At 39.0% G+C, this 20,037-nt stretch overlaps 1 protein-coding gene across 2 annotated transcripts in view; it reads left to right on the top strand.

The window, feature by feature from the left end:
* Nucleotides 1–998: 998 nt before the first annotated feature.
* Nucleotides 999–20,037, top strand: part of LOC149580615 (transcription factor GTE6-like) — a 152,761-nt gene continuing 133,722 nt past the window's right edge. The window contains exon 1 of one of the 2 annotated variants that reach the window (XM_089792406.1): nucleotides 999–1,433. In XM_089792406.1, the coding sequence (XP_089648532.1) occupies nucleotides 1,101–1,433 (333 nt within the window). In that variant the 5' untranslated portion in view covers nucleotides 999–1,100. The remainder of the gene's footprint in view (nucleotides 1,434–20,037) is intronic. The other variant, XM_089792398.1, reaches the window with a different exon arrangement.

Genomic DNA, 20,037 nt, shown 5'->3' on the forward strand with positions numbered 1-20,037 from the left:
ATCTCTTAGATCGCTTACACACATTTAGTAACCACTATGCTTCTTTTCACACTTCGCACTTCTTACATCAATAGATACATGAATAATACTCTTTTCAATCAAGGATAACATCTTTCTTTTATACCACATCTTCATAATAATTCCTTGAGTTGGCCTTGAGGCTTCTCAAATCAATTAAAATAATATAATTAATTAATTACAATTACAATAACATTGTCGGCTCACAATCTATACAAAACTTTACACGTGCGATACTAAGGGTTGCACACTTATCGATGTCATCACCTAATTGACCTTTGTTACTACTTGACTACGCATCTCTTCATTACATCTTAGATGAAAGATAACCAATAAACATTAGGAACTGCTTTCCCAATACTTTGTTTCTGAATTGCTCTTCGTAAATCATGTACAAATTTCGTACATCTTTGACTTAGGTTCTATGCACTTAACCACGTCATCAAGACATTATGTTGTACATGTCCATAACTGCGCATGCTTAGACAATCAAACCATTGTTTGTACCATCAAGATCTCTATTTGCTATTCTATCAACTTTTATAGAAAACCATGTTGTGTTGACATTAATGACAAACACAGTCATGAATGCAACATATCAATACTCTCCAATGCTTAGGATACTCCCACAATGTAGTATTATCAACATTCATGTTAACACTTTGTACTTATCAAAATCCTATCTGAAAATTTTTAAAAATTCTAAATTTTTATAATAGCTTACTTGACGAGTTGTCTACTTATAACTAAAGTTTCAAATCCACATCATTAATTATGATGCCACATCGACATGTCTTTTGTGAAGTTGTCCAAAACAACCCAAATAAAAAATGAGACTAATAGTCATGCAAAAAAAGATTTTCATATTTGAATGATGTGACATCACATCATTGGTTGTTTTTTATAATTAAGGTACATTATATTATGGGTAATTATTGTACTAACAACAACTTTAAAGTCACAATTATTGGTACAATATTGTCAAAAAAAAGTGAATATCAAATGAACAACTCGTATCACAAACATTGGATCTCCCTCGTGGACGTCAAGCTTCAACCCACCAACGGTCCAGTTGAAAGGAAATGTCCGAGATTCTAGCAGGTGCGGAAGTTTTGCCGAATCACGGACACGAAGAAGACCGCGGAGCAAAGGCAGAGCCTGACATTGTTGGATATTTGAAAAATCGAATATCAGGAATCATCCGGCAGTCTTCTGATGTTTCAGATATTCAGAGGTCCGAAAATGGTGCTGCAAATATGATTGTGAGGGATCATAAAGCAAGGGGAAATGATGCGGCTGAAAATGGGCGTCTGTTTAAACAGGGTGTGGGGGCTGGACTTTCAGTGACGGAGAATGAGTTGTTGAAGGGCTATCTCAGAGATGCTGCTCAATTGATGATCAAAGAAGTAGACGAGGTACTGGAAATTTTATGTCCATTTTTACGCATTAGATAATGGCTTTGATTATTTTGAAAATTGCAGAACCTTCTACTGTAAAGAACACAAGCCGGTCTCAAACTTCCATATCAGGTCGCTTTCATGGATGAAATTCAAATAATTCGTATATTTTTTTCACTTATTTTTTTGCGTCTGTTTAAGTTTCCCTTTCTTTTGTCGTTGAAAGTCTAGATGCTTTTATCGTGACTGAATTTTATAATTTGCTTAATCTTCGGTCAAGATCTAACGTGCATGGAGGCCTCAAGCTCACTGACGTGCGCCACCTAAGATTGGCAGAACTGTACTGTTCGCGTATATCTTTTCGAGCTGTGATGGAAGATCCATATTTAAATGATGATGACACAGCTGCACAGGTCACGATCTATATGTATGTGTACCATGAAGCATAGGTGATCAAAGGTCAGACCTTATTGTTGGGTTATTTTATACAGGGTCTGGTTGGTGTATTACCTGTCCAGTGGTACCAAACCATCTTGTTGGGTATGCAGAGTCAACTTTCTGTATTCTATTGTATTTTTACGTTAATATGGTACATTTCTTCTCCTCCAATTAGTTCTAAATCCAAGTTATCGGAAATAAAAGATTAGGTCCCTACTGGTGGGTGATTCTTTTAGACCGTTGATTTAATATATGTTTTTCTTTTGATGGAGGTCCTCCACATAAGTTTTGTACCTACAAGTTTTGAGAGCATCCGGGCAAATTTACCTTGGGCACGATCCCTACCTTATCCTTTTTCAATGTTGGAGCCACGTACTCGGCGAGACTTGATCCTTTAAGAACCTTTCAACTTCACTGGTAGACCAAGGGTCCATTGACAATCTAATATATGTTTTGCTATAGCTGAACTGTTATGTTTTGTCAATATTTATGTAACTTCTGATGTTCGGTAGTTGGAGCATTGTCCTTTAAAAAATAAGTGTATGTCAGGAGAGAGATGTAGATTTTGAACTGCCTGCATTGTTAAGCCAATAGCTATATGCAAACATATGATTATTTGGTATTTATCGTGTTCATTATGCTTGTTATTGTTATTATTTATCTTGGTGCAGTCTGGTAGTGTACCTGATTTAAGGCCGGGTCATTATTATCAAATGATATGGTAAAGGTTACATCTTATTAGCGAACAGATTGTCTTCCGAAGAAATAAATACAAATTAACCTTAAAGCCTAGATAGGAAGACCAAATATGCACCAACAGTTGGGTCATTTCGCTATTGAAAAGCGTAAATGCCCTTTGAATTTATTCGGGTACAGCTCCTCGTGCATGATTTACAATGAATTCATAGCAATACAAATATGGATGCTTTTAACTAGAAAGCACAAAGGGTTTACAAACATCTATCCGTAAACACAAAATAGATGCGAAAAACTAATCTGATTGAAAGGAAATTAACAATAAATGACACATAGTTCATCTACCTGAATGCTGCATTACAAAGAGAATGAAAACCTGAGAAAGCGAAGAATAGCTTCAAAGACATCTTGAAATTAAACATATTCATAAAACGACGACACTACGTTCAGAGAAAACTGAAAGTTACACAAAGATAATAATCAGTGGAAAGAAAACTGCCCAAACTCGAAGTTTTGGTGTGCAATTATCTCCCAAGTCTCTCTTCTCTAAAATGTAAACGATAACACATATCACATTACATGTTGCATCAGAATCACTATCTGGAAGAAACAAAAATTCCCTCTCTTACATTGCGCTTAAAATCAAAATTTCACCCTCTTTTCCTAACACACAGTTCAGAAAAAAAAGACGAGCTCTGCTCTTCCTACAGCCCCAAAGTCTGCTTTCCCTTGCCGTCCGAAGCACTGAAAAACTCCAACCCAATTGGAACCGCTGGAACCCCATTTATGTTTTGTCTTCTTGATGAAATAGAATTCTAAATAGCCCCCTTTCAATTTATGTAACTGTTTCTTGAATATCCTTGTTTGTTTACATTCTCAGGAAGTTTCTATGTTTTCTCTTATCTGTTTACCTTTATGAAATAAACTTTATTACAAGTTTATATTTATCAACAACCTATTAAACACTACTTCCACGAGACTCCTCAAACTTATTATGTTATCGTATATTAAATGGCTTTCTAGGTTCATTACCAATGTTTCAATATTCCTATGTGGTTGCATTTAGCTTGGACAGATATATGAAACCAATTGACACATGTCCATTGGTGATCCTTCCATATTTCTCTCTTACTTTGTTCGTCATTGTTATCTCAGTATTTTTATGAAGTTTGATTGTTTATTTCATTATCTTAGGAGAGCATCGGGTTTCTCTCTTTGTTTGATTTGGATAGACATGCGGCATGCGAAGATTCCTTTGTGTAAAAGCATTTGGCAATGATGCATCCATCTGTGGATGTATTTCGATATACCAAACTTGCTGTAGATGAAGAGATATCAGGTTGAAGTGTCATCGTGGTGTTACAAAATTGGCAAACACAATCTGTACTTTCTTTTTGACCCCATATATGTGCTTATCTGAATGCATCCACATTGGGCGGGGATCGGATCTTCAGTTCGGTACTTCACTTTAAGTCACAGAGTGTAGATGATGCGAGGGGAGTCAAGTTTCTCCACCATCGGCATCTTATGCTAAGGATCCCTCACTAATTTCTCTTTGACCTCCAGCTACATGCTCATCAAAATTGGGCATTTGGCCCAACATATTACGTGTGCCTACTGCATATGAGCTAAAAAAAAGAAACCGCTGATTGCTATATCAAGGAATTCGAATCTGTGAGATTGCCATCATGACCCGCAAGTGCCTTCGCATACTATTTCTTTGAACACAGCAGGGGGGCTTTGTCTCTTCTTCCTTCATGCCGTAGCACAGATGCTGAAACCTATGTGTTTGGGAAGCCCGCAATATGTGAATCATTTTGATTCATTTCTCTTGATTTGGCAGTCCCGAGCTTTCACAATGCTTCCTTCATATAATTCAATCATAAACAAAATGAGCAGAAAGCTGTTAATTTGTTATCAACTGTCTCATATTTTGAAGGTCATCTTTTGATGAGGATGGTTTTCAGAACGATCATCTATTCAAGATAAAATACAAATAATTTTGATGCCCAAAATTATTATTTCTAATGAACTAATTTCAACCTCAATGAATGGAAATCATTGTTATTTTATTGAGAATATCATGCATCCCCTCAATGATGGTGCTCACATTTTGTCAAACATATCACATATATCTTCCATGTAGATATATGGGAGTAAGGAAGTGAAGCCTTATTGATATTACTTCAGGATGCCATCTTTATTCATTGTGTTGACCATTTTATTGAAGTATTAAATCTTCTGAATATCGGTATTTGAATGATCTTCGGGGATTGATTAGAATCTCAGATAGCCTTGTGCTTGCCTTTTAAATCATCAAATATGAACCTTATTGAAGTATTAAGTCTTCTGAATATCGGTATTTGACTGATCTTTGGGGACTGATTAGAATCTCATGTAGCCTTGTGCTTGCCTTTTAAATCATCAAATATCAACCCAATGTGTCTTAATGCGAAGATGAATTGAAACAAGTGAACTTTCACCCGACACTCTGAGTCTGTTCTGTTGCAGAAAATACTAAGTGTAATCTTAGTACCGATGCCAATCATACAATCTATTTATACAGTTATGTGCTTGATTGATCAAGCTATACATCATAAAAAGATTGACATTCATGTTTCTTATAGCTTAATTGATATTAATAATGTGATCATGAGCATTGGCATGTGTTGTCCCAAACTTGAAATTTGGACCATTGAATCAACATTTTGAATCATTGAATTAGAACCACAACCTTGTGTCAAACCTTGAGATGATGCTTGAATTTGTGTGTCGGGAGTTGAACTTTGATCTAAGAGCTGACGCTTTGAATCTACAATGCAAGATTTAAACTCTGAACTTTGCTTGCACATTTCAATCTTTGAACTTCGAACTGCCGAGCTTCTGTATTGAACCTGCAAGATGAACCATCTCGAGCAAAAATAAACATTGAACTTGTTTCAATCAAATCGAACCACTTCGAACTACTTTGAACCTTAGTTTGAAGTAGTTCGAGATTCCACACTAAAAGTTTCAATACTGAGTCCATATTGGGTACTAACAGGGGCTCTAATTGAGGGATTGATTTTGATTCAAAAGCAGAAAACTTCAGCAATCTCTGGCAAAAGACAAGTGCCTTATCCATTGGGCGAATCGAGTCACCAAGAAGAGAAAACTGGGAGCTGCTTGTAGAGAGGACAAAGGGGAGCAGGGCAAAACCAACCAACCTAAACACCTAAACTACCAGCAAGCACGAAGCTTGCAGATTATTCAAATTAACATTATGCACACCAAAAACATATTTACAATATATACAAAGGTAGGGAGAAAGCCTACCACAAGAAATAGAAGAAAGAAAAAGATCACGTGAGTCCATTTACCGGTTGGGAGAAGTAGGAGCCTTTTCGCATCAGTGAACCATGTCTCAATAGAGCAGCTACACACCACTGCCGGCTAGCGACTTCTTCAATGCCAAACCTCAAACTTAAAACACATGTGAATATGTTGACCCAACATTTCTTCCCGAACAACCATAACTTACCATAACACTCTTTTCTACTCGAGAATTGATCTTCCACATTCATTAGATCAGATTTCATTTCAAATTGAAAAAAATGAAAAGTAGAAACCTCATCAAGAAGTGGTGTATAATGTCTGAAAATGCTGTTCTCAAAAGTCACCTTTTGCATATGACTTTTAGTATCGTGATCAATTTGTAGACAAAGAGATGCCTCATCCAACATAGGATCAATCCTCGAGTATGTGATCTCCTCATCCCTTTCAAGAACCAAACTGTCATCAAATGTGCCATACATTCCATCATTTTCCTTTCCCAAGGTGTCATCACATTTTTTGGCACTACTTCCACAATCCAAATCAGCAAAGCCATACATAGATGAATGAAAAGAAAAACTATCAATGAACATTCCATTGTCAATCTGATTTGAATGAATACCTGAGTTATCATCAAAGAGATGCTCCGGTTTGAGTGATGATAGAATCTCTCTATAATTTCCTCTTCCTCATTGAGAAAAGCATCTTTCAACATACCAGCCGAGTCACCACTAGGTCGGAAGTCAGTTTCATACCTCTTTTCCTCAAGAAGAAATTCAGCATGAGGAGTTTAATCCAAAGGCATCTTTACCTCATCGCTACAGAGAATTAGATTATCATCAAATGGGCTAACTTGAGAGAGGTCTTCTGGTTGAAGAGACAATAGGAACTTGCTTATGATTTCTTCTTCTTGAGCAAGGAGGATTCCTCTCCATGTTTCAGCTGGGTAATCTATAGGCTGAGTGTTAACTTTAGCACCTCTTTCTTCAAACAGAGTTTTAGCATGAGAAGGAAGCTTTTCCACATGTACTTTCACCTTGTCATTATTACAGACTTCACCCTCAAAAGACTGAAATGAATTACTAAACAAACTCTTGCAGCCTATTTGTTTTATGTTCATACCTTGACTGTCCAAAGAGGGGTCTTCTCGCCCAAGAGATGATAAAAATCTGCATATGATGTCTTCTTCTTCCTTGTAAATGAGAGTATCACCCAATGTCTCAACTGAGTGGCCAACCGGCTGGGAACTAACTCCAACCTTTCCTCCTTCCATCAGAGTTTCAACACTTTCTGAAATGGAAGAAGTGAACAGATTTTCATCATTTAATGGTGAACCTTGAGGCTGAAATAGAAGGTTTTCTTTTATAATAGTATTTTTACAAAACCCCTTTGGCAAGAATAGTGGATTGAGTTCACTCCAGATGACTTTACCTTCCAGATTTTCAGACTTTTCTTCACTCTTTCTTGCTGTTTCTATATTTGGTTGAAATCGGATTGCCTCTATTGGAAGTGCAAGATGATCATCTTCTTGAAAACTGCCTAACTAAGAGGTGTACAGATCTATCTTTGTTTCAACATTCTTATAATCTTGAAAGGAAGTCTCATGCTGAAACTTACCATTTCCAAACTCAACCAGTGATTCTAACTTCTCAAAAACAGCGGGAGAGTCTTCTCCTCCCTCATCTTTTATGCATGGTGAAAAAGATTTCACTTTTTAACTTTCAGCCGGATCTGAATCAATAACTGAAACATTCTTGGAGGGATTCTCTTGATTGTGAAACCTTTCCTCTTCTTTATCAAGAAGAGTAACATGAAACATTTCCAATGGGTTATCCACAGGCTGGAAGTTAGCTTCAAGATTGCTTTCCTTGTCTTTGCCGTCATTGCTACTAGAATTCTCACTCTCAGCCCAAGTGTTCTTGTTCTCCCATGTCTGGTTTTCTTGTGGGTGAGCTATGGCTGTTTGATTACCATACAAGGTAAAAGAATACTTAACGCATGTAGTATAGTAAGATATAACGCAAAATAGATACTTTATTCATATACGCAATATTCTTATTACAATAACTCCAATGGTGATGATGCTTACAAAGTCCATTCCGAACGGTGTACATATACCTTCCCGAAGGGGTGACTCAACTGTCACGCGCCCTTTCGGATACTATTCTACCCATTAGCTATAATATAGAATTTACCGACAACATCATCCCCCCCAAAAGAAAAGTCGTCTCTGGACGACAATACAACAAAACTCAAAAATAAACAACTAATTACATCAATGTATAGATACTAAACAGCAAGATGTGTCCCTGGCGTGGTGGCTGTTCGTGCCCTCAGTTCGTTCAGTTCTGCCCGCAGCTTGTAGACTTGCTCCTTCTTGACTTTCAATTCCGCTTCCACCTCCATTTGAAGCTCTAAAGCTGACTGCATCATCCTCGGAATCTCTCCCAACTCTTTCTCCTTCTCATCTACTACTCTCTCCTTTGCTGCTATCTGTTCCTTCTCTGCTGTCAATTTCTGTAGCTGACTTTGTTTGTCTAACAAAGTTGCCCTCTCGGATTCCCAGGCTGCCCTCTCTGTGGCTAGCTTGGTAGTTGACTCCTCCCGAGCCCTCTCAACTGCTATCAGGTCTGCCTGGCTCCTCCGAAGGGTGTAATGTGCATCTATAACAAGATAGATCTTTGTCTGTTATAGCACATTCACATTCCTCTCATGCCTGTACCAAACTGGTCTTCAAAAACACGTTGCATCTGTAGGCTTTGCTAACACAATACTGTCTCCCTAGCCAATCTGACCTTGATAGCCACCCGTGCCACCATCTCTACTTCTAACTCCTAGGTACATTGAGCCAAGTGTCACTCTATTGCCTCCAACTGGATGATCAGCTCCTCTGAGCTCTCTATGCATCCACCAAGACAGCCTTACGTCCAACACGTACTCCGAGTGCCTCAAAGTGTAACACCCCTCTCGAAAGGCTTGCTCCAGTGCCCTCTCCACCTCTAGCATACAAACACTCCATGCCTGCAGCAGCTCCAGGTCTCATCAACTGGTCACACTTCCCATGACTGATAACTGAATTGACTGGGGGTCTAGGGGGCAATGCCTCCAGCGGAGTCGAGGGGTAGCGCCCTCGCGGGGTCTTGGGGCAGAGTCCCAGGTGCATTCCCTGTCGCGATATAGGCCGGGGTCGAGGGGAAGCGCCCCTGTCGCCAAGACCAAATTAGCACTCTCAAACCCACCTAAAAGTTTATGGAACACACCATTTTTATGATTTTCTTCCGATCCTATACTCTTCTTGCCAACTGCTTACGTTTTACTACCTGTTTATGTCTTTTCCTTCTCTTTAGTATCATACGTTATTCATTGTGAAGTGTTTTGATTTGTTGTCATTTAAAAAAAAAATTATTTTATGGCTCTTGCTTCCTGAAGAGTACGACTTCCACTTCCTCCTTTAAAAATACCATACTGTGAATAATCACTTGTAATGCTTTATGATAGTTGTACGACAATTGTCTTTTATACTGTCTTGCTGTACAGTTGGTCTTTTCTTGTTGCCGTATTGTTAGTTTCTTTCTCTGCGTGTTTGTATGACCCTTTACTAGCATTCAACATGCCTTACGATCCTTCAAAATGCTGTCATCCAAAACGTCATATGGTGCTTCAAAATGCCATACGTCTCTCTATTGTTCCACTTTGCCATTTTAGTGCCTTCCTCCTCTCTTCCTCCTCTCTTCTGTACAGGCCATACATCGTATGGTGCATCACCGTCCTCCTTCCATACGGCTGTACGGTTATTGCTTTGTATGTATGGTTCTTCTTCCCTCGAGCTGTATGGTCAAAACTAAACAAAACTTCTCTTTGCAAGCCGTATAGTGAATTATTCCTTCCCTTCTGGCCGTATGGTTCCAATTCTCTGGCTTCTTGCTCGTCATACAGGATGGATTTTCCTTCAGATGCTCTTCGTACAATGATTGTTTTAGTAATTTATGTCTTGCTAGGCTGTATGACTCTGCTTTGATGTGATCGTATCCCCTTTTATTCTCCTCCACATGTGGCCGTACAGGGTTTGCTTTCCAGTGCCCTCCCTGTTTATGTCCTCTTGATGGACTGTATGCTGCTTTTCTATATCGTCAATCTATCGTATAGTGTCTAGATTTCACCCTTCTTTGACTGCCATATGTTACCTCTCCTCTGCAAGGCTGTACAGTCTCTGTTGTATCCACAAATTCCTTTTTCTTTTTCACAAGCTGTACGGTAGGCTTTCCATTCCCCTAATAGCCGTACGATTCTGTTTTTTTTCTCCCCTTTCTGCTACTGTAAAGGTCATACGGCACTTATTTTGTTTTACTTTATTATTCCTATTCTTTTTACTCCTCATTTTATTACTTCCGGGTCCGTACTCAAAAATTATGCTCAACTTTATATATTAGCTACATTTACTTATCTTACATATATACATAATAATTTATTATTTTTATACTGTCCCTCAGTTGTTCATCCATGGAGGTGCATTATTTCTTTCATGATAGACTTTGAGCTTCAACACATTCACTGCATCAGCTACTTCCTTCCCATCAAGCGTCCATAATTTTATTGCTCTGTTATCGCCCACTTCGCGGATTTTATATGACTCGACCCACTTTATTTTAAATTTGCCTGGTTTGATCTCATTGCGCTCATTATACTTCAGCACTAGTTGTCCCGATTGAAATCTGTTCAACTTCAAGTGCTTATCGTGCCATGCATTATGCCTGTTCTGTATAACCTTTGCGGCCCATTGTGCCTGCAATCGTCGCTCATGAAGTTTATTTAAATTATACGATCCCTCCCTCATACTTTCCATATCTCCAAGCTTGTTTTCGATTGCAATCCTCGAACTTGGTACCATGAATTTCATCAGCTGCCACTCCTTGCCGTCAATAATTGTATTATTGATTTTAGAACTTGCATTTTGTACTGCTGAAGTTTTTATTAAGCCCTTCCTCTTTGTTTCCTGTACAGATTGTATGATGTGTTTTCCTTGCTGTTGGTACCTTTCTACTAAATCTGTGGTGCGGCATAACATTTTCTTTTTGCGCGGTCCGTTCACCGTGTACTGTACGATGGAATCTTTCCTTTTGCTAGGTTCGTACAGTATGTTCTTCCCTTCAGCTTCAGCCATAACCTCCTTTCCTTCTTCCGCTTCTTTGTATTCCTTCAAACATTCATTTTCCTCTCCTTTCTCACCTTCGTCAACCTTTAACATATTACAGCTCGGAAAGAGCTTGTAATCCTCTATCTGCCAACGGAATAGGCCGTTCATCAAGTCTAGGTTGTCATCATTCGATTCTCCTAATCTCAATACTCCTTCATCCGGTTCCATTCTCTTCTTTCCTTCATTGTTACCTTCACCTTCAGAATCTGACGACGCCGCCTCCTCACCTACCATCTGTGTGTGTAGGTCAATAATGAATCTTCGGCCTCTGTATTGCATGGATAGGGTATTTCGTTTCCAGTCATGTTTCACTTTTGCTTACACCAACCAACCCCATCCAAGGATAGCGTCATACCCTTTTCTTTTCACTAGAATAACCACAAAATCTAATAAAAATGGTTGTGTTCCAATAGTTATCGGCTGTGCCATCAAGGTTCCCAATGGTTTGATCCTGTGTTGATCCACCATGAGCAACTAGAATGTAGGTGGCCACAGCGTAGGTTGTCCTAACTTTTTTCATATATCTTTTGGTAACACATTCACGCCTAAACCACGGTCCACAATTATGTCTGTAAGTACAATTCCTAGAATACCCATCTTGACTATTGCCAGATGCCTTCTTGTCGTGGGTGCTAGTAGCATTGGGTCTGTTGCCGTCATTCCACTACCGTCCTTTCCTATTTCCTCTATCGCTTTCGGAAGTGGTGTCATATTCAGAATGGCCGTCTGTAACTGGGGCATTGTAAGAAGGTCATTTAATTTAATAGGGACTTCTGTTTGCATTACTTGCCTTATCATGTTTTGTTTAACTAAGTTCCTCTTCAAGGTATTGGTAGTTTGCAACTTTTCTGTTTCCATCTGTTTTTCCAACTGCATTCATGCTTGTTGCAACCTCTTCTTTTCTTCCTTTGCATCAGGGTATTTTGCCTTCTTAGCTTGCTTACGTGTAATAGCTAGTATCTTCTCATCACATGCTTTGATGCTTAACAAATTTATTCCTTGCTTCAGGCATTTTGAATGTTCATGGTCTCTCGGACCACACCATCTGCATAATAGCTGCAGTGTCTCCTTCATCATACAATCTTTGGCGAAGTGCCCCCAAAGGTTGCATGCACGACACTGTATCATTGGTCGTCCATTCGCATCGTACTGTATCCAACTCCGGTCTCCATTTTTATTATTGTTATTATTGCCACCCCTTTCGTGTTGATTATTGTTGCAATATCCTCCCGGAGTTGCATCGCTGTTTGTGTTTGTTCTGGCAGACACTTCCTGCGTCAGTAATACTTGCTGGTTCCTTTTGGCTTCATGTTAAACAAACACTCCTTTATGGAACGTCCGGCAACTTGGCAGATATCATAGAACTATTTCTTTGGGCATGAGCCCTTTGTGTGGCCATCCTCTTTATAGTCTGTGCACCACAATTCTCCCTTCATCGAGTTCGAATTCTTTTTCAAATTTTCAAATTCTTTCATCATTCGTAGCATATCTTTCTGTAATGCTTGAACTTTCTTGTTTGATTCTTCATCACTGCTGCTACTTTCGGATGATGAATCGTTTGAATTTGATGATTTGTGCTTCTTCTTCTTACTTGTTTTCTGTGCACTTTCCAAATCCATTGCGCGATTATATGGATCGGCGTATGATGCTGGTGGTACAATCTTCATTTTCTTTTTTAGAGCCGGCCGTAGCCCCTCAACAAACCATCGTTTCTTCAATTCGTCAGCTTGTTGACTCTCCATCTTCCTAACTAGCTCTTTCAATTGTCTTGCATAGGCATGGATTGTTTCATTCTTTCCTTGCTTTGTGCTGTATCTTTGCTACAATTTCATTGTTGTCTCTTAGCAGTCAGAACTCTGCTATGAACTCCTTTCTAACTTCTGTCCATGTATTTAGCTTCTGAGGATCCACGTCTGCAAACCAATCAATTGCTACGCCCCGTAGGATTGCTGGAAACTGCCAGACCCAATCATCTTCATTTGTTACATCGTTTTCCGTCCATATTGTTTCACACGTCTTGTAGTGTCTAATTGGATCTGTCGTCCTGTCTCCATTAAACTTTGGCAATTTCTCCTTTGGTCATGCCATTGCTGCTTTCTTTTGATTTTGTGGTACTTGCTGTGTACCCGCGCTGTTCTGCACAACCATGCTGCTTCAGATAATTGCCTTACTTCCCACAACCGCGTTATCTGGCGAGAAAAGATCTTCCTCAAGCGAAGTTGTTCGATTCTTTGCTTGTATCCGTTCATCAGGTGTATTGGAAACGAAGAGCTCATTCCATGCTCGTACTTCCTCGACACTTTGAGCCGTGCGAGTTGCTTCCCTTCCATTTGGATGCTCTACCCTTGACATATACAAGCTAAGGAACTCCTCCCTTGTCTCTTCCACCAAATTCAATCGCTCTCGAGTCTTCTAGCAATTCCTCGGCACTCCTCGATTTGCTAGGTGAATGCACTCACTTCGTCTATGCCCCTTCACCCCCTCGGTGCCTGTCGGCAATTTGCTGAAGCTTTTGTCTGCGCTCCGCCTGTTGTGTTAAAATTAAAACTTCTTGTACTGGACGTATTTCATCCTTATCTTTTATCTTGTTCCTATCCTTGTTAATCAAATTAGGCATTAATCTTCATCACACTTCCTTTGTTCGAGGTTCGATTGGCAACGACGCCAAATGTTTACCGTACAGGGTAAAAGAATACTTAATGCATGTAGTATAGTAAGATATAATGCATAATAGATACTTTATTCATATACGCAATATGCTTACTACAATAACTCCAATGATGATGATGTTTATAAAGTCCATTCCGGACGGTGTACATATACCTTCCCGAAGGGGTGACTCAATTGTCACGCGCCCTTTCGGATACTATTCTACCCATCAGCTACAATATAGAATTTATTGACAACATTGTTTGGACTCCTTTCTCACCTAGAACTGAATAGTTGCATGAGACGAAATGTGAAGATATAAGCGGGGCTTCATCATCATCTACCTCCAAATGTTTCTTCAATCAAAATGCTTTCTCTTCAAGCTCTTGCAAGTTTTTCAACTTGTAAAATCTCGCACAGAGGCTTTTCCATAGCAGCCAAGACGTGGCATCATCTTCAAGACTTATATTATTCCGGACAGCCTAGGAAATGCTTTCTTTATAGCTGTCCACAAATTCGCATAACACTTTATCATCTATTTGATAAAAGTTCTGGGAGAGAAGGGTTTGGCCTTGATCTTCTCATGACTTCTATAGTCAGCATGATCTTCGCAATAGAGTTGCCAATCTCTTGCACACAGATTTAATCAAAAAACTGAGGAAACAAATATTAATACTGATCTTTGTTTCCGGTTCCCCAATAGAATCACCAAAAATTTGTTAGTGAACATATCGTCCTCCGAAGAAATAAATACAAATTAACCCCAAAGCCCAGATAGGAAGACCAAATATGCATTAACAGTTGGGTCATTTCGCTATTGAAAAGTGTAAATGCCCTCTGAATTTTTTTGGGTACAACTCCCTATGCATGATTTACAATGAATTCATAGCAATACAAATATGGATGCTTTTAACCAGAAAGCACAAAAGTTTTACAAACATCTATCCGTAAACACAAAATAGATGCAAAATACTAATCTGATTGAAAGGAAATAAACAGTAAATGACACACAGTTCATCTACCCGACTGCTGCATTACAAAGGGAATGAAAACCTGAGAAAGCGAAGAATCAAAGCTTCAAAGGCATCTTGAAATTAAACGTATTCAAAAAACAGGGACACTAAAATGCGTTTAGAGAAAATTGAAAGTTACACAAAGATAACAATTAGTGGAAAGAAAACTGCCCAAACTCGAAGTTTTGGTGTGTAATTATCTCCCAAGTCTCCCTTCTCTAAAATGTAAAAGATAACACATATCTCATTACATGTTGCATTAGAATCACTATCTGGAAGAAACAAAAAATCCCTCCCTTATATTGTGCTTAAATCAAAATTTCACCCGCTTTTCCTAACACACAATTCAGAAAAAAAGATGAGCTCTGCTCTTCCTACAACCCAAAGTCTGCTTTCCCTTCCCGTTTGAAACACTGAAAAACTGGGAAAAACTCCAACCTAATTGGAACCACTGGAACCCCATTTATGTTTTGTCTTCTTGATTAAATAGAATTCTGAATAGCCCCCTTTCAGTTTACGTAACTATTTCTTAAATATCCTTGTCTGTTTACATTCTCGAGAAGTTTCTACTTTTGAATCTATTTACCTTTATAAAAAAAACTTTATTACAAGTTTATATTTATCAGCAACCTATTAAACACTACTTCCACAAGACTCCTTAAACTTATAATATTATCATATATTAAATGGCTTTCAAGGCTCATTACCAATGTTGCAATATTCCTATGTGGTTGCATTTAGCTTGGACAGATATATGAAACCAATTGACAGATGTCAATTGGTGATCCTTCCATAGTTCTCTCTTACTCTGTTCGACACTGTTATCTTAGTATTTTTATGAAGTTTGATTGTTAATTTTGCTGTCTTAGGAGAGCATCGAGTTTCTCTCTCTGTTTGATTTGGGTAGACATGCGGCATGCGAAGATTCCTTTGTGTAAAAGCATTTGGCAATGATGCATCCATTTGTGGATGTATTTCGGTATACCAAACTTGTTATAGGTGAAGAGATATCGGGTTGAAGTGTCGTGGTGGTGTTACTGAATCGACAAACACAACCTGTACTTTCTTTTTGACCTCATATATGTGCTTATCCGAATGCATCCACATTGGGCGGGGATCGGATCTTCAGTTCAATACTTCACTCTAAGTCACAGAGTATAGATGATGTGAGGGGACTCAGGTTTCTCCACCATCAGCATCTTATGCTAAGGATCCCTCACTAATTTCTCTTAGACCTTTGGTGTAATAACCCGAATAGGTTATAACTTCTTCAAACACCAAAAATCTTTATATTTCAGTTGTTTGACATTTCGTCAAACACTTTGCAAGCAAGCTTTGATACCACTGTAATAACCCTCCTCAAATCTGCTCTCAAAAAATGCTGATGAAAGCTCAAGGAATTTCATCAAACAATTCACATGCAAGGGATGTATGACTGATATAGTATTTCAGCTGGCTTCAAATGACTTTTTCTTCAATTTGCATCAATGAGAATCTTGTGCTAGAAGACTACAATGGACTACACAATGACCTAACATGAGTGTGCTACTAATTTTGACAATATTCAGTGCATATATATGATCTAAGCATGAGAAATGAACACTTACAGCCAACTGACATTTTTACAAACAGTTGGTATGCAAACTAACTAGCTGATAAATAATGATATTAAATTGCTTAAATGACACCAACAACTATTATCTTCTTAATTGCAATGAAAATTACAATGCTCATGAAATATGGCCAAGATTTTGGCATTTACATGGATTACAAAATGATAATGCTGGTATAATGCACACTTACAGCTGAAAGCTTATAACACCCTAAAAAGCAATACTAACAAAGAACCTGGTTGTAGATCGCTGTAATAATTTCCTTCAATGCTGCTCTTTCTGCTTTGCTTTTTTCGAACTGCTTTTTTCGGCTTGCTTTTTCGGTCTGCTTTTTCATACCCGTTTTTTCAGCCTGCTTTTTCGGTTCCACTTTTTCGGATTACTTTTTTGTATCCGCTTTTTCAGATTGCTACTATGTTGAATCTCAAGACCATATCTTTCAATGGCATCAAGATTTTCAGCTTGAAGGGATTTCGTCCTTCAAACTATTGAGATATAATCTCCAGAAAATTCTCCAATTTTTTTGATATTTCCAAGCATGCTAAAAAGAAGCTCTTCTCTTTCTTTTATAGTGTTCTCACAAGAGCTCAATCCTTCGTTTTCTCAATGTGGGATAAAACATAACTCTCTTTATGTAACTTATGTCTCCAATGTGTTATAAAATAAAGGGGACTCTTTTAATTTAAATATTTCCCACAAACTATAGTCTATGCATTAATAAAGTTAAATATTTAAATTTAACTTTATAAAATAGCTTTATCAATGCACAACAAATCTTATCAGTGATAAACAAGTCTTCTTGTCGATTTTAAACAATTACCATCGACATATCGTTGCCACTGGATGTCCGCCCATGCCTAAGATGACTTACTATAAATAGTAAGTATGCCCAAAGTTGCCTCAAAACCCCTCAGAAAAATTTGTAACTGAAATTATCTAAGCCAAATGGCCTCTAAGTCCCATTAACGTCTTGGTTAGTCTACGGGACCGTGGGGAAATAGGCTAACGACAACATCATGCTATGAATGCTAAAAAAGGGACATTACAGTCCGCCCTTCTCAAAATTGCTTGTCCCCAAGCAATGGTCGAACAACAACCCAATCAATCCACTTGGATCCCAAATGTAGTCATGAACTATACTGCTGTCAGTCAACATAGGCTCCTGCAACAACCTCTGAAAATTAACCAAGAGGAATCCATAATCAAATTGGCGAATACAACTCACCCAAACTCCAAAGTCAGGAACCCATGAGAAACAAGCTCTCGAAATATCAGAACCCAAGTAGAGTAGATAACCCAAACTGCCAACATAGTAAATACCATCAACACATCCCACTAGCCTATGTGGAATGTACAATACAATTCTGCAACAACGATGAATACTCCTGCATGAAACTGTACCAAATACAGAGAATCCACACACTACACACCTACTGCAATTAACACAACTCTGCAGATCACCGGTCACTATCTCATAACCATAACACCCATGCACTGCTGATGGTGAATAGTCATTACACAGTAGATAGCAAAAACGAGAGCCCAGACCAAACTTGTCTGCCATCAACTCCTCAACACATGGATCAAAAGCAAACCGATGAACATATCCTACAGTGTAATGCCGGTAAAAAGAACCAATCCCAGTCAAAGACTCGTCCTGCAGACGTGATACAACCAACTGTGACTGATCATCAGCTAAGTCAGAGGATGATATAGCCAAGAGTGCAGAATCAACAACAACATCACTAGTCTTTGTGCCCTCCAAGTCAAACATATCACAATGCTCAGCTGCAGCACCCAACTCAGTTGAACCTGCCTCCAGTGGAAACGAACCAAATATGCCAACACTAGTGTCATGGATAGATATATCCTCATTTCCACTGCCTCTATCAACCTCGACCATGGACATCCTCGGATCACCAAACACCACGGTCAGTGACTGTACAGAATCTGGTAAAGACTGAAGTCGTTCCAACTCCACGGTCACCTCAGCTAAATGAAACTGTGACTCCTCGAAAGCCAACTGTGTACTCTCAAGAAACTCAGAAGTCACCTCAAGCTGTTGAGTAAGCTTACTCACCTCATCTTCCTTGACCAATAATGCGTCATATGCTGTACTGCCCCACTCCATAAGATAATCTCTATCGGCTACCAACTGCATATAATTCTGTCTCAAAATCCGGATAGCCTCCCATAAAGAGTGGATCTCTGTCAAGGAAAGATAACTGCCTCCCTGCTCATCACTAGCAGGAGAACCCCATCCATAAACTGCTAACAACTGACGAGCAGCATCGAAATGCTCGCAAGCGATAGAAATGTCTCGCTCGCAAACTCTCAGCTGACTAGACACATGATTGTGCTAACTGGTCAAACTCCTATACTCTACCCTTGGTACACTGTCCAAAGGAGTAACCTCAGAATGGCTATCATCTGTAATACTGCCATCCAAATTTTGCAGTCCAACTGTTGAACTTGTATCATCAAACGGAGTGACTGAGGCATCAACATAAACCTCCGTATCAAAGGAAACTGTTGAGGAGACTAATTCCTCAAAACTGTCCACAACATCCCCCTGGGTGTCATCTGTAATAATCAGATCCTAGGACTCTTCTATAAACTTTGTCATATCTGAGAGATCATCAACCCATTCCAACAAGAATGGTCGACTGGATACATGAACAATGCCCAACAAAAGTGTGTAAAAACTAATTTCAGCATCAAACAAGCTGCTGGCATGGATGAGAACTACAACTGGCAAGCCACTAATCAAGTCCATGATAGTGCAATAGATACTACTACCAAAGAATGATAAACATCTCCAGTCAAAACGATCTCAAGTACTAAGATAAGGATCCCAACATCTAATCCATGAATGGAAACCAACTGGCAATTCAAGTAAACTTCTCACCTGAGTAATGTGAACAATACCAACTGACTTCACGCACCTGTCTACAGTCTCTGAATCCGGAGTGTGAATGCTAGATGTACTCATATCATCATCAATATGTGACCCGACTGTAAAAGGAAACTGAGTCCTTGCTATATGCGCTAACTCCCGAACTGAACTCACCTCAAGACAACGCTCGTCCACATGTCTCTCAGAATCTTGGAGAGCCAACTTCATTGCCTCCATGCCTTCCTTGATCTGTTGTAAGTCGTCACAAGAAGAACTTGTTGTGACTCCTTTCTGTCTCTCCTACAGTTGAATCATCTAAATGTGATTCTCAATCAATCCATGTATCCTATCATGATGAGATAAAACCGTGACAATATTCTTGTCCCTTGTCTTCAGCTGGCGTGCCAAACCAAGTAAAGAGCTACTAGCCTCTATCTCATGTGAAGAAGCATCCAACTATGCCTGATAATCACTTTTTGCAAAGTCCTGAATGCTCACTTTCTAATCAACTGTACTATCCTCAAACATGACAGTATCCTCAACTGCTGTAACTTCATCCAGCCCAACTGTACTGGAATCACTATCTGTGTCAATCGCACAATCCGGTGTGCCTGTGATATCACCTTCTGGCTCAACCTGCACAACGTCTGTAACCCTTTCTACCTGTGAAGATGATGCAGATAAACCATTACCTGAAGATGTGCTAATGTCTCCCTGTATCGAATCAGCATGTCTGTTAAACTCCTCATACAAGTTTCTGCCTGTCATAGGGAAGGTACGATCCTTAGGCCTATCAAAACGTTCAATCAGT

Source organism: Cupressus sempervirens, chromosome 1 (genome assembly GCF_028749045.1).
Source record: "Cupressus sempervirens isolate cs-2001-9-10 chromosome 1, ASM2874904v1, whole genome shotgun sequence".
Classification (NCBI taxonomy): Eukaryota; Viridiplantae; Streptophyta; class Pinopsida; order Cupressales; family Cupressaceae; genus Cupressus; species Cupressus sempervirens.